Source organism: Penicillium odoratum (assembly GCF_028828045.1).
Source record: "Penicillium odoratum strain IBT 22623 chromosome Unknown utg000001l_segment0_segment0, whole genome shotgun sequence".
In the NCBI taxonomy this organism is placed as follows: domain Eukaryota; kingdom Fungi; phylum Ascomycota; class Eurotiomycetes; order Eurotiales; family Aspergillaceae; genus Penicillium; species Penicillium odoratum.
Window position 1 is genome coordinate 1,065,394 of NW_026643143.1, and position 23,093 is coordinate 1,088,486.

At 47.3% G+C, this 23,093-nt stretch overlaps 10 protein-coding genes across 10 annotated transcripts; 5 read left to right on the forward strand and 5 right to left on the reverse strand.

Moving 5' to 3' along the window:
• Nucleotides 1-1,868: 1,868 nt before the first annotated feature.
• N7520_000377 (haloacid dehalogenase, type II) lies at nt 1,869-2,660 on the forward strand (the record flags this gene model as incomplete). The annotated part of the gene is made up of 1 exon (XM_057134312.1): nt 1,869-2,660. One exon carries the CDS (start codon nt 1,869-1,871, stop codon nt 2,658-2,660), a length of 792 nt encoding a protein of 263 aa, XP_057000248.1.
• A 236-nt stretch (nt 2,661-2,896) lies between these two features.
• On the forward strand, nt 2,897-4,001 carry N7520_000378 (uncharacterized protein; the record flags this gene model as incomplete). Its single annotated transcript, XM_057134313.1, has 3 exons — nt 2,897-2,914; nt 2,970-3,842; nt 3,894-4,001. 3 exons carry the CDS (start codon nt 2,897-2,899, stop codon nt 3,999-4,001), a joined length of 999 nt encoding a protein of 332 aa, XP_057000249.1.
• A 25-nt stretch (nt 4,002-4,026) lies between these two features.
• On the reverse strand, nt 4,027-5,323 carry N7520_000379 (siderophore iron transporter mirB; the record flags this gene model as incomplete). The annotated part of the gene is made up of 4 exons (XM_057134314.1): nt 4,027-4,203; nt 4,251-4,712; nt 4,746-4,870; nt 5,011-5,323. The coding sequence occupies 4 exons, from the start codon at nt 5,321-5,323 to the stop codon at nt 4,027-4,029; spliced, it is 1,077 nt and encodes a 358-aa protein (XP_057000250.1).
• A 186-nt stretch (nt 5,324-5,509) lies between these two features.
• Nucleotides 5,510-5,942, reverse strand: N7520_000380 (MFS siderophore transporter MirB-like protein; the record flags this gene model as incomplete). Its single annotated transcript, XM_057134315.1, has 2 exons — nt 5,510-5,647; nt 5,805-5,942. 2 exons carry the CDS (start codon nt 5,940-5,942, stop codon nt 5,510-5,512), a joined length of 276 nt encoding a protein of 91 aa, XP_057000251.1.
• A 1,092-nt stretch (nt 5,943-7,034) lies between these two features.
• N7520_000381 (enoyl-CoA hydratase/isomerase family protein) lies at nt 7,035-7,907 on the reverse strand (the record flags this gene model as incomplete). The annotated part of the gene is made up of 1 exon (XM_057134316.1): nt 7,035-7,907. The coding sequence occupies one exon, from the start codon at nt 7,905-7,907 to the stop codon at nt 7,035-7,037; it is 873 nt and encodes a 290-aa protein (XP_057000252.1).
• An 850-nt stretch (nt 7,908-8,757) lies between these two features.
• Nucleotides 8,758-10,029, reverse strand: N7520_000382 (GNAT family N-acetyltransferase; the record flags this gene model as incomplete). The annotated part of the gene is made up of 1 exon (XM_057134317.1): nt 8,758-10,029. One exon carries the CDS (start codon nt 10,027-10,029, stop codon nt 8,758-8,760), a length of 1,272 nt encoding a protein of 423 aa, XP_057000253.1.
• Nucleotides 10,030-11,407: 1,378 nt separating this feature from the next.
• On the forward strand, nt 11,408-12,637 carry N7520_000383 (uncharacterized protein; the record flags this gene model as incomplete). The annotated part of the gene is made up of 1 exon (XM_057134318.1): nt 11,408-12,637. One exon carries the CDS (start codon nt 11,408-11,410, stop codon nt 12,635-12,637), a length of 1,230 nt encoding a protein of 409 aa, XP_057000254.1.
• A 3,265-nt stretch (nt 12,638-15,902) lies between these two features.
• rasB (Ras small monomeric GTPase RasB) lies at nt 15,903-16,658 on the forward strand (the record flags this gene model as incomplete). The annotated part of the gene is made up of 2 exons (XM_057134319.1): nt 15,903-15,980; nt 16,050-16,658. 2 exons carry the CDS (start codon nt 15,903-15,905, stop codon nt 16,656-16,658), a joined length of 687 nt encoding a protein of 228 aa, XP_057000255.1.
• A 1,168-nt stretch (nt 16,659-17,826) lies between these two features.
• Nucleotides 17,827-20,022, forward strand: N7520_000385 (putative acyl-CoA synthetase; the record flags this gene model as incomplete). The annotated part of the gene is made up of 3 exons (XM_057134320.1): nt 17,827-18,205; nt 18,276-19,544; nt 19,595-20,022. The coding sequence occupies 3 exons, from the start codon at nt 17,827-17,829 to the stop codon at nt 20,020-20,022; spliced, it is 2,076 nt and encodes a 691-aa protein (XP_057000256.1).
• Nucleotides 20,023-20,487: 465 nt separating this feature from the next.
• On the reverse strand, nt 20,488-21,212 carry N7520_000386 (putative GPI anchored protein; the record flags this gene model as incomplete). The annotated part of the gene is made up of 3 exons (XM_057134321.1): nt 20,488-20,767; nt 20,863-20,945; nt 21,066-21,212. 3 exons carry the CDS (start codon nt 21,210-21,212, stop codon nt 20,488-20,490), a joined length of 510 nt encoding a protein of 169 aa, XP_057000257.1.
• Between the last annotated feature and the right edge of the window lie 1,881 nt (nt 21,213-23,093).

The following is a 23,093-nucleotide window of genomic DNA, read 5'->3' on the forward strand; positions in this document are numbered from 1 at the left end:
AGCTAGAAACCCACCCGATTAGCCAGGACGCAGGTTGCTCCACCGGAAAGCTGCCACCAAGACACTAATGAAGCATGGCTGAAATCGGTTAGATCATTACCGAAACATCAAATCTATATTGCGTACCTTTGTACCGAGTACCCTGGAACAAGGTACGGCAAGGTCTGTTTGTCAATGCAGAGCGCATTAGATGTTGTCAGGATTGTGAAGTTGGGAGGAAAAAGGTAAGTCAAACACCAGAAGCTATGAGCAATTGAAGCTTCTAGAAAGAAAAATAAAGAAAAAAAGGCAAAAGTTAAAGTTATTAGACCTGGAGATAATGTAGCCTTGAGGTTGAGAGCAGACGAGTGATCGCCCGAGTCCACTCCAGCTTGGAGGTGTTCGTCGGCGATGCAAGCCGGATCAAGAGTTCCACCGCGTGTTTGGATGGGTCCAAATAACGCGTTCAGCTTCGAGGCTGTGCACAAACAAAGAAACCAAACTCCGTAAAAGCTCCTGATTTTGGTGGTGAGAAAGAAGTGACCTTGGCCCATTGTGTTAGTAAAATAAACAATTATCACGACCAATCATGATAATGCCGGATCACTAAATTGGCAGGCGAGTCAAATTAATTGGACTAGAACGTGGATAAGGAATAGGAGGGCTGAATTAGCGTGTTTGAGAAAGAATATTTCCCTCCGGCATAATCCACTTCTAGCGTGATGGGCTCACGATGATCGTCGAAGGTAATTTCGTGAGCTTGTGGACGGGCCGTGTTTCAGGATGTCCAAGCTGCATCTGATCTAGTGCAGTAAACTCGGGACTTCGTATTCGAAGTGGCAATGCGTCAGTTTGCTACTGTACAGTAAATCCTGGGATTGAGGGGGACCAAGTTGAGTATATAGGCAATTTGCGAATTGATGCAAAAAAGGGGGGAAACTGGACTCCGTTTTCCCAGATCCATCCGAGGTCCCCACCGAAGTTCAAGGACCTTTTGTTTTGATTTTCCATTTTTCGAATTTTTGTGGGCCTCACATTTTGTACGCGATGCGGAGGTCATCCATACTGTAGACGTCTCCGTATAGGGTAATCCTGTAGTTCATTTCAAAGTTCAGTGCTCAACCATCATCTCTCCGACTCAATTGCCGAACGTTGGCGGATAAATGGAAAAATAATGCCAGCCAATCAGCCACAGACGGCACACATGGAACTGTAATTAATTGGCAAATGTCTCGAGGCAGGTCCAGACTATCTGCACGACACGAGGTGTTATCACGCTTAGTCCCCATTGATAAGTGGGCTAACAACGCGAAAGCTTCCTCAAGAAGCAGCAATCTCCGCGAACCATCTGTTGGCTCCACCTGGGGGATGAAACATGGGGCCGTTGACAGGTCTATTTGTGTCGCGACTTGTCATTCGACCAATGCAGGGTCAACTTGTAGGTTTCTTTTTGACAGAAAACTAATGCAGAGTTTTGGTGGAGATGAAAGGTTGCGAAGTTGGAAGTTGGAAGTTGGAGTAGGTGAAAGTTGAAAGGTGAAAAAGAGGGAAGAGGAAGAATGTGAAAACATTCCACTTTCATCCACTTTCATCAATTCAATTCTATTTCTTTCTTTTTCTTCACATTTTCCCACGTCCTACTAGTTTGTAGTTTATTAGTTTTTAATCTTGTCTGATCTGTGTGTACATATTACCTGATCTTGTCTGAATTGCGGCCAAACGATCCGCCTAAACCAATCGCCTTTAAGCTCCCGTGACTCAGCCGCGTTCAGCTTAAATTGAATCTCCCGAATGCATCAACTTATGCATCCTGCAGGTAAAGTATAAAAGAAATATCAACCGAAATTCTGATTCATTACAGTGGAGACGAACTTTCAGATCAAATCATCATGTTAGACTCCCCCCACGTTCTATTCTTTGACACGTTCGGTACTGTCGTGGAATGGCGGCCATGTGTCACAAAGGCACTGAGCGACGCGGCTAAGCAGGTACTTAGTGATCCGAACAGGGATCTTCCAGCTGATGTACGCCAACGGGCAGCTGCACTGAGCCAGTCAGATTGGCTTGCTTTCGCCGAGGAGTGGCGCTTATCCTACAACATCTTTACCCGCACCTTTGATCCCTCCAAGGAATTTGTGTCGGTAGACCAACACCACTATCGTGCATTACAAGACCTTCTTCACCAACGGGGGATCCGGGAGCTATTTAGCGACAGCGAGCTGTTGGAGCTCACGTTGTGCTGGCACCGGCTCACCCCATGGCCTGATACTGTGGCCGGACTGGACCTGCTGAACAAGAAGTTCATTACTTCGACATTATCAAATGGGAATGAGTCATTGCTTGAGGATTTAAAGCAACATGGCTCCCTGCCTTTTACTCGCATAGTGAGTGCAGAGAACTTTGGAGCATACAAACCGTCCCCAATTGTATACAACGGCGCAGCGAATCTTCTTGGTCGTGATTCAACCCAATGCACCATGGTGGCAGCACATCTCAGTGATTTGAAAGCAGCAAAAGGCTGTGGTTTCCAGACTGTTTATGTGGAACGTGAATTAGAGGAGGCTTGGTCTACCGATCGCGTTATGCAAGCTAAGGAAGAGGGCTTCGTCGATATTTGGGTGGGCTTGAATGAGAGTGGATTTTTGGAGGTTGCTCGCAGGTTGGGAATCGAATCGCAATGATGAATACTATCTTATGTCGTCGATTTGGACGATGCAAATGACTTCACTCGAATTATCTGAGACGTGATGACGCAATGATTTGTAAAGCGATGGATTTATAAGCCTCGCGCTTTGCGATAAGACATTACTCCGTAGACACAGGACATAAGACGACAAGCATTTCCCTTTGCCTTGAAGAAGCAACAAGGAAGCAACATTTTGAGACTTGAAGGATCTCATATCTAGATATCTCGATCATGACTGACACTGACAAAGTGAGCCCCAAATGAATACATAGTAACTTCCACAGCTAACATACTTAATCCCAAGATATACCAGCATGCCGACTCAGATGGTCACTTCCGACGCAAAGATTCGGCATTTCGATCCTGGATATCTCGGTATCCATCGGCTGAATTTCCCGCCGAAAAGGACCGCTATGTGCTTTACATCAACTTGGGCTGTCCCTGGGCACATCGAGCCAATCTGGTCCGGACCCTGAAGGGATTACAGGACATCATTCAGATGGTAGTCCTGGCCCCCGAGCTAGGCCCAGATGGATGGTTTTTCTCGGGTCAATGGGGATCTGCTGAGAAAGATCCCCTTTACGGATTCAAGTTTCTAAAGCAACTTTATCTCAAAGCAGACCCTCATTACGAAGGACGATACACAGTACCGACTTTGTGGGACAAAAAGAAGGAGACAATTGTCAATAACGAAAGCAGCGAAATTATTCGCATGTTCTATACCGAGTTCGACCACCTTCTCCCCCAGAATTTGCGTGAAATCAACCTTCCTGGTGGCGGATTCTACCCAGAACACTTGAGGAATGACATTGATGCAATGAATGCATGGGTTTATCCTCTGATTAACAACGGAGTCTACAAGACGGGTTTTGCTACCACCCAAGAGTCATATCTTGAAAATATCTACCCCCTTTTCAAGGCTTTGGATCGCATTGAAGCACACTTGGATCAACCAGAGCATCAGCCGTTCCTCTTTGGCAAGCATATCACCGAAGCTGACATTCGCTTGTACACGACTATTGCTCGATTCGATGTGGCCTACTACCTGATCTTCCGATGCAATCTGAAGATGATCCGACACGATTATCCGCTCCTGGACCGCTGGTATCGAAGGCTCTATTATGATGTGTCTGAGCTGACTAGAGGCGCTTTCAAGGACACGACCTTTTTTGATATCGTAAGTAGATTAGAAGCATATGATGTATTATTTCATGCTAACAAAGCCTAGTACAAGTTTGGATATTGTTCTGCTATTGGCAGCAAGACTGGCGGGGCTCAATTGTTGATTCCTGCTGGTCCGGTCCCTGATATTCTCCCCCCACACCTAAGTCCATAGAATTACTATCTAGGTAGACACTCAATCAGAATATCGTCCCTTTGGTCTGCTTGATACTCTTGATATTGATATCTTTGATTATCATCATGAAGAATAGAGCCAAAGTCATGATAGCAGTACCGGCAATAAGCATGCTTTTCTGTGTTGCAGCATAGGCGTACATAATGGTAGTCCGTGTCTCAGAGCCCATGGGGTAGCTCAGCTGTAGAGGAAGGCTATCATATATTTCCTGCCACTTATCAACACTACTGTAAGCATAGACTGGAGCATGCCAGGCAAAGTATTGGTCCAGATAGCGCCGGAGATACTGCCTCTGACAGAGGCCCCAATGTATCCGAACAGACCCAGTAAAGCCAAAAGAGCGGCAACATCATTATGATCAGAAGCCGCCAGCAGAGCAATCTGTTGACCAATGGTCATAACTCCACCGCCGAGGGCAATGAAGATCTGGCACATGATGATGTAACCCAAGCTGTGCCCCGGGCTGCGGAAATAGATCATCAATCCAACACCGAGCATATACAGCGGAACACCCCACATCAGCACCCATTTGAAACGGCCAGTGTAGCTGATGAGGGCTCCCACGACAAACAGCTCAATACCGGAGGTAATGTTGAAGATACTGGAGATGTAACGAGCAGAAGCCACCGAGGTATTATAGACAACCTGCAGATAAGACGTGAAGTTGTAGTTCCAGCAGTAGTAGGCAACCTAGTAGGTAAAATCCAACAGGCAAGCACCCACAATCGTTCGGTTTTTGAGTAGAAGCCAAGGAGCAAAGGGCTTGCGGGCACCGAATCTCTCCCAGAATCCGAAGACAATCAAGAGGGTAAAGCCAACGACAAGCATCGCGATGATATAGTCGGTCGCTCAAGCTTGGGAAGAAGAGGAAGTAATAGTGAACGGCAGTAGAAAGAGAACGAAGCCAGCACATAGAAGTACAACGCCGACAACTAGCAACGTTTTAGGCTAGAAAATTCGGGGAAAAAAGCTAGAACGTAATGCTTACTGTCAAACTCAACCAAGTAATGCCAAGGACTTTGACTCGAAGTACGGCCCCTTGGCTTTCTCAACACAAGTTCGTTTTTCTTTGCCTTCCGCTTACCCAGTTGCATCATGACAACCATAGGAATAGCAACAAAAGGAAGAATGATCGCCCATGCACCGTATCCCCAGCGCCAGTTTTTATCATGAATTGTGTCAGCAGCAGCATGGCCACCAAAAGCCGTGATGATGTAAGGAGAGGAGGTAAAGGCGAACGCCAATCCACGATTGCGCAGCGAGGATGTATCGGATGTGACCACATCTATACAGAAGAGCATTCCGGTAAATCCAACGGAATAAAAGATCTGGATAAGAGCTTTGTTAATCGCAGTGTTCAATATGGAAAAAGATGTCGGTGAGTCATACATTAGCTGCGGCGTAGAGTTCAAAACTGTTACAAGCTGCCATAAGGACCATTCCAAGTTCGCAATCGTAAGCACAAGCAGGAAGCTGACAATTCGATCTCACAAATTGAGAATCTCAGAAACAGGGAGGTAGGTGGCACCGGCCATGACACTCGATACCATACTGAGGATAGGCAATAAGGAGTGGTCTTTGAAAGCACTGGATACGAATGGATCCAGATTTGCTGATAGCGGGGACTCGAAGGCATTGCTGAAATATAGAAACCACATACTTTAGATGCTTCAATCAGTAAATACCTGATTTGTCTCCTGGGATTTCTTGAACGTGCCTGATGCAAACCACAATCAATGAAGACTTTGACCATGACCAAGTCATGGCTTCTGCAATTCTTACACCATCCTGAGCATTCAGATCTGGTAAATCTTCAGGTTTTTCAAAGTCTGGCGTTTGTTTTTCATTCTGTCCCTCCACCTGTATAATGGCCTCGCATTTGGAAATGCCAGCCTCGTCAGAAGCAACAGATTGCGCCATGCCAATGAAAGGTTTGAGTAAGGTGTACCTTGACGTATATAAAAAAGGAAAGGTAGCTAGCTCACAGAGGGATGCTCATGAACAAATATTTTAAATTTGCAAAGCAGAAAAACCTTAATATAGGGGATTCTCATCACACAATAATTGCAAGCAATTCATCGCCAAGGGTTGGCAAAGGCCTAGCAAATGTAGCCAGGACCTCACAGTCCCCACCAAGGACAGAAGGGTGCGCGCTTAGTGGTCAGACGAAATACGAATAGAAAAAGAAAACCTTGAAAGAAATTCATAATCTAATCTGATCCGGATCTTTCGCGCTTCAAACACATTCGCAGCATTGGCAGCCTCTGGGCATGACACACGTTTTCGAAAATGCCGCCAAATCTCAGGTCGAAAGAATTGCCAAGGGAGACCGAAGCGCGAGGGAGGTATTAAAGTGCAACCGCAGGCTTCAAGGCCAGTGCTGATTTGACCCCAGATCTGGGCGCCTAGAAATAAGTTCATTAGAAGCATGGCGTCAAGGGAAGGCTGTCCCTAATTCCCCGAGATCGATAACTACAGTAATGGTTTAATAAGTTTGGACTCCATAATCCTACCTGCATAGCCCAGACTCGAGTTTGAAAGATTTCGGGGGAGATTCCTGGTTGGGTGTATATTTCCCACCAAAATCATGCCAAGGACTGATTAGATGAGCCTGCGGTCCATCATGCAGATCATGCTTTTATACAGTATGTAAGCACACCCCGTATTTGCTCGTTATTACGGTATATATTACCTCTTTCAAGCCGAAGTACTGTAATAATCATTAAAGATCGAAGAATCGAACCGCTCATGTCATGCTACGCTTAACAATTTCATAAAGTCAAGAAGAATCAGAAGAGTCGGAGAAGAATCCGACCCTTGGTAATTACGAATTTCATGCTTTCAAGTCCACCAAATTGGGGTATTTGCTGCGACTAAGGCGTTGTATACATCTTTCGCCGATCACCGGTGTCGGCATCATAGTATCCGTAGACAGACAAGTGCGTAAAAGAGGATTTGTCCATTGAAAAAGGCGAAATGGTGAGAATTAAGCTCTACCGGGTATCTAAGTAGTTATAATTTACTATTCACCCACTGAGGTGCTCTTTTCTCCGCAAAAGCTCTAACCCCTTCATGGAGATTCTCGCCCTCATTTAACATCGATTCCCAACTTTCACTCAGCAAGCGACTGGCATTCTCTGCACTTCCATCCTCCCAACCAGCCACAATTCCAGCACGACTGATAATCACACTATCCGGGCTATTGCTGACAATGCTAGCTGCATAATCCAGTGCCGCCTTCACAACTGGCCGCTCCAACACCTCGCAATCCGTCGGCCCATCCTCTGTCACAGCATTAATCAATCCCCATTCCCTCGCTTCGGCAGCAGTGATACTCTTGCCCGTCAGTGCTAGCTCCATCGCTCTTGGTCGACCAATTGTTCGAGCCAGCCTAGGTAAAGAGCCCGCCATGGCGACAACGCCTCTCTTCGCCTCGGGAAGTGCGAAGTGTGCGCCCTTGGCCGCGACCACAAGATCCAAATTGGCGATCATTTCCATCCCTCCACCAAAAGCTAATCCATTCACCGCAGCAATAACAGGTTTTTTGCCATGGCGCCGCGATAAGGCTCCAAATCCGGATCGTGGCATTGGAGGCCGGCTAACGTAGTCCCCGTTGGCGCGGCGAGCATTCGTTTGGTTCCATTCCTTCAAGTCCATTCCGGCACAAAAGGCTCGTCCAGCGCCTGTGACGATAGCACAGCGAAGCGACGGTTCACTGTCATACCAGGCGAAGAGGGTTTCGAGGTCATATTGTGCCGCGCTGACCATGGCGTTGAGAGCTTTGGGTCGGTTTAATATGACCAGCATCACATAGGGAGCTGGAAAGGAGACAATGACATGGTTCTGTGGTGGCGGTTGTCGTCTGAGGCTAGGATGAGAACTCATGATATCACAGAAGGGAGTTGTTCCTATAGTTCCCACTCCCTATGAATAGCTACTCGAAATAGAAGAAAAAGGTCAGACTCCTAGCCTCGGGTGTTTTTATCTGCCTCACATACCCGGTCAATGCTCCGACAGTGGGAGACTTAGATCGGCAATACTGGACTTTTGTTTGATACAGTAATCCTTTATTACGCCATGACGATATTACAAAAAGTAATAGTAAGTTTCATGATCCACTGTGACGATCAATACACGGCTTAGATGATCTGATAAAAATTATCTCTAAACGGAAATGACCGCACTTTCTCCGGTCTCCCCACTAAGAGAAAGCAAAACCAAACCAGGAGTTTTATGATGTTTATAAAGTGTAGGTATTCGGGAAACTCATGCAAGGTCTTTCAGATGAACTAAAATTCTTTAAGAGCAATCATTTTCCGACCAACACCACGCTCATTGAATTTGGATCGTCGCTTATGGCGTACTTCACGTAGCCAAGTGGAGCTAGCCAAGATTCTTGTTTCTGGTCTAGTAAAGAACATGCAGAAATACCTGTAATGGTAAATTGACCTCGGGATTGAAGTACGAAGATTACTCGCCCCTGGGCCCTCCCGGGGCCCACTACCTCATTGGATGCGTCATTTAACGTTGCCAAGATGCCAAGATACCAAGCCACTTTTTCCACGCATATTATCTGCCGCTTCCCTAGCTGGAGCAATTTTCAAACGCTTGATAATAAGTCAAGTTCGTTTGCACGTTTTTTTACAGATTTACTTCAGAGCTAATTGGGATCGTTTGGCCCTTAGAACAAAAGACTAATTATTTTCGTACCAAATCAAGTCTAAAACATCCAAATTTACAAACGAGGCTTAAAAGCCAAACCAGTGCCTGCAATGTGAGGGCTTCCTTGGTTAAATGGACAAATCTGGAAGAATCGCTCACGGGTACACTTCACCAAACTAGCCCGCTTATGAGGCAGATCAATGATCTGGTCTTGGTGAAGACCGAACGTATAATCATAGGTCAAAACTTTATCATTGTTTGACATCGGCTCCCCAATCACGTTCTCTGTACGGTGGTCATCGAGGAAAACATAATGGATCATGCTCGGCCACCATGCCATCACCCGATGGGGGCCGCGGAATGCATCATTCCCCACAAGAGTATGGCGGCCGCGATCAAAATCTTGCGATGCGTAGTGTGCGCCTATATTATCCTCCTTGGCCCAGAAAATCTCGTAGTATGAGAATGGGGTGTCGTTGAAGAGACCCAGAACGGTCAGGGTGTGAGGATCATCGTGCTGTCGTCGCAAGTAGTCACGGTGTTGGTCCAGGGTACCAGTTTCTTTCCAGCCCTTGGCGACACGGGGGTCATTTTGCCAAGTATGGAAAAGGTTCAGATGCTCGGGTTTCTGGTAATCTAACGCGACGAGCGAGAAATGTTCGTCGAGGAAGGGGATGTAGCGACTGTACACAATGGAACCGGGTGTGGGTTTGGGGTGACGGCGAGGGTGACGACGGTGCATAGTTTCGCTAGAGGTCATGGTATAGTCGAGGTGAGGGACGGCTTTGGCGGAGTTCCAGGTCGGGAGCCATATGGGCTGAGAGCCCAGAGGAGACGCACATCCTTGCCAGAAGGCGCTGCGCAAAACCAATAGCTCATTTGGAAGAGACTGCCATTGGACAGAATTGCTGATGGGCAGTGGATGATCAATGGCCACCATTGAGAGCCTGAGAATGTGTGCCAACGCTTCGGCATTGTGGCCTTGGAAATGGAGACGGAAAGTCTCGATCTCTTCACGCACTGTAAACAATGTGTAGAGAAAGAGCCAGACTTGGCCAACTGTCGGTAAAGAAGTGCCCTCCCAGGTCAAGAGGCATGATGGACTTCGCTGTGCTCGTGCCCAAGCAGTGTTGTCAGACAAGGAGATCGCTTCTTCTGGGTTGACGACACGCGGCGTCTCAAAGTAAAGCTTGTCGTTGTCTAAAGCTTGAGTGAATGGTTGCGATTCCTTCCCTTTAGCCTTTTGTAACTGAAGTAGTTGTTTTCCACAATGAAGCTTGTCAGAAGGCCTTAGATAGTAGGTGGTCAAGTAGGGATGAGGCAACCGAATCTTAATAGGCTCCATTTCGGCGAATAAATCAGAGTTCAGTAAGTGGCAGGAACAGAAAAGAACTATGCAGGAACTTAAGTCGATCAAAAGGCACAGCCCCAACTAGCCTTTCATCGCTATGGTCTCTCAGAGGCTCGCGTGGGGCAACGCGATCCGGTTTCGCAGCTTGTGCCATCCAGATTCATCCCGTGTTCTCTGTGTTGTACATCGTTTACAACGCCCATGTGGGACTCGTTTTTTTACCAAGCGGTCGGAGTTTAAGTGTTGATCAGCCTGTCTTCAAGGGCCCAGATCCTGGTGACTCGGATGCAATCCCTACTTTGGTAGGTCGTGGGGACTTTCTATGGAGATGGCTTGTATCAGATTACAGCAATATGCGGGAAGACTGAAAATTGGAGCAACAGCCCCATCCATGATGTTGAGATCGCCATACGCCAAGCTCATGTACTTATGCTTTCGTGCTAGTGCCCGCCGATCACTGTCGGGATACTTGTATCGTATAAAAAAGCATACTTGAAACTTGAAAGTTTGCTGCATTGACACTGAACAGACCAACTTGGATACTTAACACCGTACGATATTTGGCACAGTTAATAATTTCTATATGTTCTTCTCTACGGCATTTCATATACAGCGCCAAGATTGTTTCTACAAGCAAAAGGGGTGAGTGGAGCCCCTACGCAATTCAAGCGTGGTGGGGAGCCACGGCACATGAAATAAGAATAAGAATTGGTGCCCGGTATGATACGTGTATTTATATATGTATTATACAATGGTTTTCACGTAAATGAAATACAGATCTTGGCCCGCTATCGGCGTCTCAGTCTTATCTGATCCGTTCACCGTTCACATCTAACACTAGGATTCTATTTTATCTACTACTAATGTGAGATTTCCCTCTTTTAATTGACAGCTTTCCCAGGCCAGTAATAGTCAGCAGACATTGGCAGACAATCCAGGGAGACGATCAAGCGGCCAACTCGGTTCGCATGGCCTTAGATCTAGCAGCCGTGCGAAATGAATATTTCCGAAATACCCGCAATGTACCGGAGGGCACTGCAGATGATGTAAAGCAGCTGAGTGAACCTGCAAGAGCCTGTTTTCAAATACCGGCACCGGTGATAGCCAAGTCAATATTCTTATCCACTACGTAAACTAATCTCGTTATTCTACAATGATTTCATAGTAGTATACTCTCCACCATGCAAGATGGTTCTGCCATTTCTGTACAATTACACGGCATATCCTGCCCACAGCAGGGACGATCATCAACCCGGTTGCTGGTCTGCCCGGCAGGAAAGTCCTTTGCAGAACACATAAAGTCAGGCCAAGCCCTCGCACAGCTTCAATCCCGGAAACTTTACCAATTTCAGTCTTTGCTCATGTGATCAATATGGTTTCCAAGATGTGGTCTACAAACACCAGGATCCGTCTTCCTTATCCGTTTTTGACTTCATTCGACCTTGTCTCATTAGATTCGCAGAATCACGAAGTATTTCAGCTGAGCCAGAAGGAAAGATTCGCTGGCGAAGCTCCTTTACCTGTTGAACTACACCATGATAATATTTCATTCACGAGGCCAAGAGTTTCCAACTCCACTGGTCTTGCTACTGCCATCACTGCTTCTCGTCAATGCGGCCCTAGCGAGGGCCCTGTAAGCATATGTGCATGGGATGATGAGAGGATTGTCACTATCCACCATATCTGGCTGGTCCTCTACACAATTTTTACCATCGAGCCTGAGCTGGAGATCTTTCGACTACAACTCAAAGGACCCGGCAGTGATACCATAAGCGAAGACTTACGTCTTTCTATGGTGGCTCTCAATTCCAATGGTTGTTCTGTGATTTTCCGCAGCAGCTTTTGGCAAGGATGTGCCTCGCCACTAGGATCCAATTCTATGTGGACACCTACCGCAATCAACGCCGTGCCACATTTACACTACATCACCACATCGACACCAACAAGACGTCGCACTCACCCACTTCGTCCTCCAAGGGCTGCATTGGGCTCAGTTGTATACAGTCGATACATCCCAAATTTGGACAAAGTCTTTTCCTTGGTTGTTATTGACCACCAAAACCCGACACATGTTGGATTCTTCCGCCAGTCAAGAAAAACATCTTCTCAAGTCCCCTTTTCAGGGATTCCACAGGACTCCCTGGAGGAAGACAATGAATACCTCCGCACACAGAGCGATGATGCACATACGGTCGGTCTACTGGGCCAGTTTGATGGGACGTTATTTGGTTACTTTGAGGTTTTCTGGGCCAAAGAGGATCCTCTAGGTATAGCCAGTGACGCGGGTGATTTTGATCGTGGACTGAACGCCTCAGTTGGATATTCTTCCTTTAGGTGTCGACGCTGGTTACAAGCCTGTTGGTCGAGCTTACTCCACTATGTTTTCCTTGATGAGCATCGGACGGAGAATATTATCGGTGATGGAGTATGGGGCCATGAGCTACTTGGGGATGCTTCATTTGAGCTGCTGGAGGAGGAGGTGGTGGATTTTCCGCATGAGCGAGTACATCTTACGAGATATTCGCGTGAATTATTCTTTTCGCTCTGCCCATTCGACGGAGTTCTAGAACACTTGGCTTTCCGACCGCCGTCTCATTTATAAATGCGATGAAAATTGGCAGATAACTAAATTTGCCAAGTTTATTTCTTGTGACAATATTACAATACTTCAACCATCCTTCCCAGTCCCTGGAGCTTTCATAAGTAGTCTTATTATTCGCGATGGTTCATTGATAATATCATTGATGTTGATACGTGATTTTTATCGAATTAATTGAGCCGTACGAATAAGTGAGAGCTGGGTACTTGGGATTTCCAAGTACAGCACATCACTCTTTGCCTTTAAGGCAACTTTTAGGCAATGCAAATTATGAATGGTATAGGGTTAGTTTTGGAATAGATATGGTACCCACGGACTCAATGTGGTGCCAATGCAATTTAACTACTTCCGACCATTGACCAATTTGGGAATATCTCACGAGACATCAGCAAAGCACTTTAACATTGGGTGGCTGGTCACCAGTCATCTCTAATCTATCTCGTCGGCATATCTCTGTGATTATTGACGTCGAATAAAACATGGGCAAATGTTCTAGACCCAAAATTAAATAGTGTGTGGATTTCCAGTTGCCTTTGGCAATAGGTAGAGTGTTAATATGGGCCTTGCGAAACAGTTAGCGTTTGCCATCACCATGGTGATGACATTAGTAATGGCAATAGGGACTGGGCACAGACTGAAATACCGCACGTCGCCTGACAATTAACCGGGTCTTTGGCACATACGCAATCCGATCGTTGCTTGCTCTCCTAAATGGGGCTGCTCTACACGGACCGTATGTAGGGAGTACATACTTATGCACGTTAACGCCACAGTGGCTAGTAGAGTTGATATGATTGGAATGATAGCTGCAATCTTATTTATGTGGCCTTATTTTAAGCTCGTTTGAATGGAGTCACTACGAGAAATTTTCCTCTAAAAAAAGGAACAGGGGGGATTTACCTAAAGGATCGTTACATTCGATTGAATCTAGAAAAGAGACCAACCAAGAGAGGAAGTGAGTCAGGAGCGAGCAAAGACCAGGGCGAGATCATGATTTGGTTAGCGGACCGTTAAGTTGCCATATGGCGACTCCATCTAACGGCGGAGAACGGGAGGATCCGTTACCAATTCCCCCTGGCCCTGCCGAAAGGCGCAGGAATGGAATTGTCTGCTTGACCCCTTTCTGAAACGTTCAAGAAGGTAAAGAAATGAAGAAAGAAAGGGGCAAAGGTTAGAGGAGATGTCAATCGCTACGATATTGGGGTCCCAGTCTAAATGAAATGATCGAGACGTTGGCAGCCGGATGGATCCTCAGCAATCACGGGGAGCTCCGTAGTAAATCCAACGAGGCTGGGTTTAATTATCATACCCTATAGGGAGTAGTGCACGGAGTAGAAAACATAAGATAGGAAAAAGGAGATAGATTCCACCTTTGACAGGATGGGTCACATCGTCATCAAGCGGGTCCCAACTGGCGGACCAAGACCGACGGTCCAGATTTCAGTTCCCGGTCAGGCGATAGTGTATCCCAGTTCTGTAGCCGCGGGACACGGGAGCAGCGTGCCGGACGCTAAGAGAGGGCCCCATTGGTAGAAGCGGCTTGGAAGGGAAGGGGGAAATTAACTAAACTGAGGGACTCCACCGAGATCATCCAAGAGCAAGACGATCTATCAAGCGGGAAACAACGCGCCGTTCCGCGGGTGGGTGCCTTCGTTTTTACCCAGAGGGTTTGCTTGAACGGGGTCATCCGTGTGTATTGTGGAAGAGGTGAAGGTGGGAAATATGGAAAAGATAGAGAAAAAAGGTCAAGAATATCCAGGGGGTGGAGAAGGAGTCCTCAGGGACATAACGGTGGATCGATATGAATCAGTTCTAGCTTTGGCTTGAACCTTTCGGTGTGATAGCCCCACCTAAGAGAGATTCCTCTCGGATTTTCCGTTAAATTAAGTTACGTTTAAGCTACCTAGGTGCTGGAGAACCTGGAATATACTCTGTAGCATGAAACCTTGCGAACCCTTAAAGTAGGTATATACGAAATACAGATACTGTATAGAGCATAGAATTCTAGAGTTTGGGAAAAGGAGATATAGAAACGTAATTAATTAACTACGGAGTATAGTATATCGGCAATCAGATTTCTCCCACGTGTTTAAGCCCATTATTTACCCAATTCAATCAATCCCGGACCGGGTGGTGTCCCCCCCCCCCCATAAGGCACGGACTCGCTTAGCTGGAAGCTCCCGAGGCTCCACCGGGAAAAGCAGCTTCCTGTCATGGTTTGGTGAAAGAGTTTGGCCCAGAAGATTGGGCCGTTCACCTTCTGGGCCCGGAATCTTTTATCCACTTGATTTGCCTGATCCGTTTTTATTCCCCTATTTTCCGGTTTCCTTAGAGCGAGAGCGAGAGAGTCTATTTGCAGTTGCTTTCACTGGTTTGGTTTTTGGTTCGCATTGCTGGAAAGATCTGACAGTTCTAAAAATGTGAAGAAAGGCATATTGGTGTGACAGTGGGGGGGAGAACTCGGGAATTCATGTATACTCCGTCTATTCTATCGATCGGACTTTTTAGGAAGAAAAAATACAGAAAAAATTCAGAAAAAAAAATCCAAAAAAAACAAAGCCTTTATAAACTAAAAGTCCACATCCACTCATGGAAAAAGAAGTATTTTATTCTAATTAGGGTCTGGGAATCCTTTCCCGTATCCTTCATGCTTTTTCGCCCCTTGGAAGAATCTAATCGAATTCAATGATCTCATGAAACTGTCATTTATACTGCGTTTGTTTTCCATGATCTATCATTTGAATATGCGGTTTTCTTTTTTTTTCTTGTAGACTCCCGAGACAAATTCAGGATCATCAACTGGGAATCCCCGGTCGACTGGGTATATATAAATAAATTAAACTGGATTGGATCTTTTTTTAAGGGTTTTATTTTATTTTATTTTGATCGATTTATTTATAAATTATGTTGGTTATAATTTCTACTTTACTTTAGAGAAGGATTAGGATTCCAACATTTTGAATGCTTTAAAAGTAAAAAAGGTTCTTGATCAACCCCTCCCACTCCTTCCTCCACTTAGTTCCAGCCACTTTCTGCCCGGACCAGACTTCGCACAATTGGTCCCCCCTCTTTTTCCTTTTCATCCCCCCCCTCTCCCCCCTTCCACACAACTTCTCTTTATTTGCGTCATTTGGGAAGAACATCCAATTGGGTTGTGTTCTCTTTTCTAACCAAACCCCCGCCTAATCACCCCCTCTTGGTGCATCTCAAACCCCTCAGCCCTTTTCGGAACCCCTACTTGTTAACTCCTCAAAACCATTTGCCCGTCATGTCGGGGAAAATGACATTGTATAAATTGGTGGTACTGGGCGATGGAGGTGTGGGAAAAACTGCCTTGACCATTCAGGTTTGTCTCAACGAGCTCGTTCCGACCGCTAGGGATGAACTGGTAAACTGACATTGAAACCTTCAACAGCTATGTCTGAACCACTTTGTCGAAACCTACGATCCCACTATCGAAGATTCTTATCGCAAACAGGTCGTCATTGACCAACAGTCGTGTATGCTGGAGGTGCTGGACACGGCGGGCCAGGAGGAGTACACCGCGCTACGGGATCAGTGGATTCGAGATGGAGAGGGCTTCGTACTGGTCTACAGCATCACATCGCGCGCCTCATTTTCGCGCATCACCAAGTTTTACAACCAGATCAAGATGGTCAAGGAGTCATCGAGCTCCGGCTCGCCTTCCGGTCCCAGCTACTTGGGCTCCTCCATGCAAGCGTCCGGGGGTCCGTCGCGGCCCGTGCCCGTCATGTTAGTCGGCAATAAGAGCGATAAGGCCGTCGAACGTGCCGTTTCCGCCCAAGAAGGACAAGCACTCGCGAAAGAGTTGGGTTGTGAATTTGTCGAGGCTTCCGCGAAGAATTGCATCAACGTCGAGAAGGCTTTCTACGATGTCGTTCGCATGCTGCGCCAACAGCGACTACAGCAGCCGGGTCGGAGTCAGGACCGTCGCCAGCCTGGAGGTCGCGACCGTGATGCTGGCCCTGAATACCCCCAAGTCCTTCCGTCCGGATCGATCTAGACATCGCAGCCGACTCCAGTGCAATATCCTGTGATCGGCCGGGTCCGTCCGGGGGAAAGGGTGCATCGACTATCTTGATAACGATACCGATGCTCTCATTTACTTCTTTGCTTTATTACTTCTTTTTCCTATTGGTCTTGGGTGCATCTGGAAGGGTGGTTCTGTCTTTTGGTTACGACCTTGTTCGGCGTCAGGCCTCTTCTCTCACTTCACATATACACAAACACACACCTACACTCGCACTCACACTCACACTCACACAACCCGATTCTACATCTCTCTCGCTTTGGTCACCACACCGGGTCTCTTGCGGAGACTTGTGGCAACTTCAGCTCTCAATCTCTGCCGATCACTTGATCCGGGCTGAGCACCCCGCCACTTGAGTTGCGGGATCCACCGCACCTGGGTTGCACCTTCGCTAGCTCCCCACCACTTTATGAGCTATCAGCCAGATTCCACAGCGAAGGATAATTTGGGAGGGTTGTCTTGCATTCTCTTGGAGCACCCGACGCCACAAACAACCAAAAAAAATTCTTCCTTGAAGCCAGAAGATCGCAGTCGCGCATTAGCAGGCATTTCGATATGATACCCTACGACTGAGCTTGTTTATCTATCTTTTGAATTATTTTTGTCGGCCATTTAAGCAAGTATATAGACAATACAGATCTTTCTATTTAATGGTCATTAGAAATCACCGAATAATCTTCGGGCCGCTCATGTCATATAACAGTCAATAGTTCCTCGCACTAGCCAAAAACTGTACAAAAGTTGAGATCCTGTTTCAGCCTCTCAATTACTCGAACTATCGATTCTCCACTTAATGTCTCGTGAGTGATCTTCCTAAGAAACCAGTTACAAAGCGGGTACTTGGTCCCACAGTATAGCTTCCTCGGTCGCATATGTACCACTCGGGTACCTTTGGGTGCGGGGGAGAGTTGGCCCGAGGGACTTAGTCTGTGCTTTTCCCCCGCATTTTCGGCTTTCGCTCCAAAACTCCCTGGACTTTTTGAAGAAGGGGGAGGGGCGAAATATAAAGTGCATGCAGCATGTTGCATCTCTTTCGGATTCGATTCCACCGAATTCGGTACTCGAGCAAAACGCACGGGAATGTACGTGCGATAACAGCCCGACCCAATCAATCACCCTCCAAAGTCGACCCATCCCCAATATGACGCCACATCCACAACAGGCGGCGCAGGAACACTCGCTTCGTGACCCGGATGAATTTTGGTCTGGTCCTGCGGAGCGTCTCCACTGGCACCGTAAGCCATCCAGAGCTCTGACACTCCAATCCAAGACCCTCCCTAGTGGGGTCCAGCATGAGCATTGGTCCTGGTTTGCCGATGGTGAGATCTCCACGACCTACAACTGTGTAGATCGTCATGTGCACAATGGCCTTGGAGACCAAATTGCCATAATCTGGGAATCACCAGTCACGCGGACCACAGAGAAGTTATCATACAGGCAGTTACTGGATGAGGTCGAGGTTCTTGCGGGGGTTCTACGCGAGGAGGGGGTCCACAAAGGCGACGTGGTGATCATTTACAGTAAGTCGTACAAGCTCCACCTAGCTTCCCAAATTGGGACACACCTTGTCTAATCTGCAAACACATGCAGTGCCGATGATACCCGCGGCGCTCATCGCCGCGCTTGCAATTACCCGTCTGGGCGCCATCCATGCAGCTGTCTTTGGTGGATTCGCCGCCCAGTCGCTAGCGCAGCGCATTGAGGCTGCACGTCCCCGTGCCATCATGACTGCCTCGTGCGGAGTCGAGGGCTCCAAGGGACCAATTTCATACCGGCCATTGGTGGAAGGGGCGGTTGCAGCGAGCAAGTTCAAGCCCAGCAAGGTGATTATCTGGCAGCGAGACCAACTACGCTGGAATCAGCCTGATAAGCTCGGCGGCCAGCGTAACTGGCAGCGACTGGTCAAAAGTGCCCGCATGCGTGGGATTCGGGCCGGCCCGGTACCTGTCAAGAGCACTGATGGACTCTATATCATCTACACTAGTGGCACCACTGGGTTGCCCAAGGGGGTTCTTCGAGAGGCTGGTGGTCATGCCGTCGGACTTGAACTATCGATTCGGTCTTTGTTCGGGATTAAAGGTCCGGGGGATGTGATGTTCTGTGCTTCTGACATTGGTTGGGTGGTCGGGCACTCATACATTTTATATGCACCGCTGCTGGTCGGCGCAACGACAGTTCTCTTTGAGGGTAAGCCGATTGGCACACCTGATGCAGGGGTGTTCTGGCGTATTATTGAGAAGCATTCTGTCAATGTCTTGTTCACAGCACCAACAGCCATGCGGGCCATCCGCAAAGATGATCCGAATGACAAGCTTTTGAAGGAGGTTGGACAGCGTGGCGGGCTGAAGTCTCTTCGGGCACTGTTCCTCGCGGGAGAACGAAGTGAGCCTAGTATTGTACGGACGTATCAGGATCTTCTGACACAGTTTGCTGCACCGGGTGCTCTCGTCATTGATAATTGGTGGTCGTCTGAATCCGGATCACCCATCACTGGATTGGCACTGAACAGCAGTGCTGCCATTGGCAAAGTAGCTGCGGTGGCCGATCATCCACTGGCTATTCGGCCCGGGTCAGCAGGTATGCCAATGCCCGGGTTTGACGTACGCATTGTCGACGACGAGGGTAAGGAGGTCCCTCGCGGAATAATGGGGAACATCGTCATGGCTCTGCCATTGGCACCGACGGCATTCACAAGCCTGTTCGAAGATGAGGAAAGATTCTACCATGGATATCTCAAGCGGTTCAAAGGACGATGGCTCGATACCGGAGATGCAGGATTAGTTGACAAAGATGGATATGTGCACGTCATGTCTCGATCGGACGATATAATAAATGTAGCCGCTCACCGTTTTAGCACAGGTATGTCAATCTTCATACCATTCAGCCAAATCAAGCTAACTCTGGTGAAGGCGCGATCGAACAGGCAATACTAACTCACCCATCCATAAATGAAGCCACCGTCGTGGGCATACCAGACTCACTCAAGGGCCACCTCCCCTTCGCATTCATTCAACCTCGTCCTGGCGCTGATTCCACAGATCCATTATCCGTAACACCCACCACAAAGCTCTTCAATGACGTCAACGCCTTGGTGCGGGAACAAATCGGTGCCATCGCCTCGCTGGGCGGCATGATCCAGGGTCGGGGAATGATTCCTAAGACCCGAAGCGGGAAGACATTACGGCGCGTGCTACGGCAGTTGGTGGAGCATGGTGTGGAGGGGCGGTATGATGCGCCTGTTAGTGTACCGCCGACTATTGAAGACGTAGATGTTGTTGAGGTTGCGAGGGGTAGGGTGAAAGAGTATTTTGAGGAGAGGATAAAGGCGAAGCTTTAGTTCAATCTAGGTGGAGTGCCGGGTCCACGTGCTGCGTGCTACACGACTGTGTGAAAGATTATGCAATGCAGTCTTATCTTTATCTCAGGGTCTAACCTACAAATAGCAGACAAGTAGCCTACTATGGTGATAGCAGACAAGGATCCCATACAAATTACCAAACCAACTCATTAAAAGATTGGAAATCAAAACATTATATCCAGAAGAATAGGTGCTAAGAGAAAAAGCAGCATCGGCAAACATAAAGAGAACCCGCAGGTTCATTATGTATTATCTTAAAAGACAAGACATGTACACCCAAGAAATTAAAAAAATTCCCACACCTAGGCCGTCAACACCTGACAACCAGCGCGCGACAACCCACCCCATCCCCAAATGCCACACTCAGATGCGTAGATCAAGCGAGCAAGAAAGGGAAGCAACCACCGACAAACATCAACTTCACACTCCTATATAAGCTCACGCTTACAGCAGGAGAGCGACGGCACCGAAAACGGCGGCCAGACCAGCACCAGCGCCGGCAACGTTAACAGCACCAGCGTTGTAGGCGGGGATGGAGCTAGTAGCGGCGGAGGCACCGCTGCTGCCAACGGAGGAGCCAGCGGAACCGGAGCCAGAGCCAGAGCCAGTACCGGGGACACCAGTGGCGGCGGCACCGCTGGGGACATAGGGGGTGGAAGTCAGAACGGCGGAGGAGCTGGGGGAGACAGCGACGACCGGGGTGGAGGGCAGAGGGGTAGAAGAGCTAAAGAATGTTAGTAATGGTTCTAATAGATTCGAATTCTCGGCGGGGGCGTAGATCGTTGTTCCAGATTGAGAGGGGGTTCGGGATGCGCTTACCACTTCTTGCACTCAGTCACGGTGGAGGAGAGCAAAGGACGAGTGACAGTGTAGTGACCACCGGACATGGTGAGGTGACCGGGCTATGAACAATGTTAGATATGTTTGAAGTATAAATCAGGTAGATATAGGCCGATGTGATCGAGATGTTTCATCTTGTCTATCGCGGTCGTCATCTCTAAGATCGGTTCGGATGAACTTACGGTGGAGATGCTGTAGGTGGTACCGCTGTGGACGATAGAGGTAGCCTCGGGGCAGTAGGTGGTGTACATGGTGACAGTCTCGGTAACAGCCTCAGTAGCGATGGCAGCAGTGGCCAGGGCCAGAACAGCGGTGATGGAGAAACGCATATTGGAATGTTAAGAGTTATTCGAGGAATGTTCCTTGAAGTATGACAAAGTCTTGATGAAAAGAGTGTGGGAGGTAAAAAGAATGTAATCGGCCAAGAAGGTCCGGGGAGTGAATCAAGAGAATGTGAATACTTGCAAAAGGGAAGGGGGGGGGAACAGCGGGATCCTTTAATTATAAGTCCATGGTCGACTCAGGTACCCGTGCACTAGCGCCAAATTTGGGAAAATTCAACAAAAAGGGGGCGGAAGTGCGTCAAAAGGTCGTGGCAATTATGGGGAAATTAGGTCGACCAGGCAATGAAGACTAATAACTTGCTTTAAATTGAGGATCTTTATGGATCACTGCAGGGGATAGAAACGAATCAGGGGTTAGGACGTACTCGGAACACACACAAAACAACGGTAAATGAAGTGGAGGATCTTTACTTGTTTTAGTGGTTATGCCGCTCGAAAATAAGTCTAGACCAATGATTGGCAGTTTTATTGAAGAATTGGATAAAAATACAATGTGAAAGAACTTACTATAAATCTGATATAGTATCCAAGGGGGGCTGCTTTCCCCATAGATGGATCGCAGAATAGTCTCTATACCGGAGTAAAATCTGTGTCATCCTTGGGGGGTCCGTCTGTGCCGCATTTACAGAATCATCTTACGCATGCCCAACTAAGTGGGGCTCTGATCGCTTTCTCCCTCAAAAGAGAAGCATGTCGATTGGTTCATTCTCTAGTTGTCGATAGGAACCATCTCTAGCACAATGGGATCAAGAAATCCGCTCACGGGATATGCGGGGGGCATCATAAAACACCAGGTAAGGGCTTTATCATAACATCATACCCCATCAATGTTAAAATAGACTGGGTTATTGGGATCATCAAAACAGTCCAAATGTTCGAATGTTTTTGATGATCCAAAAAGGATCTCCATAAATTACATGATCCACTATCGTCCAAGCTTACGAGGCAATCGGGCTCAACTAAGGAGAACTGCCGGCACGTTCTTTGATCAGATATAGATTAGGGATTTAATTTAGAATGATTAAATTTGGGGCCCAAACTTGGAATGAGAATATATATACTCTATCTATACGGACCTAGATATTTATTTGCAGATGTAATGTGTTAGGCGCACAAATACGTCATTCACCGCTACAATGTTCATTGAAACTGAGGCAATCTGGTAATCAAGTTTCTAGGAGTTCACTTTTAAATTTTCTTGATATTTTATTTGATGTTAAGGTTCAAGTTTGTCGCTTCCAAGGTTTCTTCACATCCAATTGATGTTCTGAGATCCGCTTCAGACTTTAAATTCAATTGCACTTGAACAACGGAGGGGTTCCAACTTGCAATATATATAAATGCCATCTGAGTCACAACCCACGCGTACACCACAGATAGGAACACACCCGGTTGAAAGGCTTACATTACACATACGGAAATGGGCTACAAGGATATGAACCTTCATTTGGAGCAAATTTTAACCATTGTACTTCACTAAATTCCAATACCTACCAGTATGGAGTAGACCCTTGAAGAGTACCTTATGTTGAGATGACGGTATGACTCCTTGTTTTGTTCGAGTGACAATGACGACCTGTCCCGACCGTAGTGGCATTTGGGCATGCTCGAGCACGATCTAATGAATTTAGGAAGTGAACAAAGACTACAGAGAAACAAAGAGTTGAGAGGATTGATGAATTTCAGTGTATTCGTATATCTATCTGTTCATTGCTATGCTAACATGGTTCGATTGGGAGATCCGAATCTACACAACAATTCCAATCGGACAGTATTGATCCCTCAATGGATGGTGACGGGGCGCGGGATCTCTCAGCAGCGCCCGTCCAGCCCCAGCCCAGAAGGCCAGGACCGACGAGTGCTGAC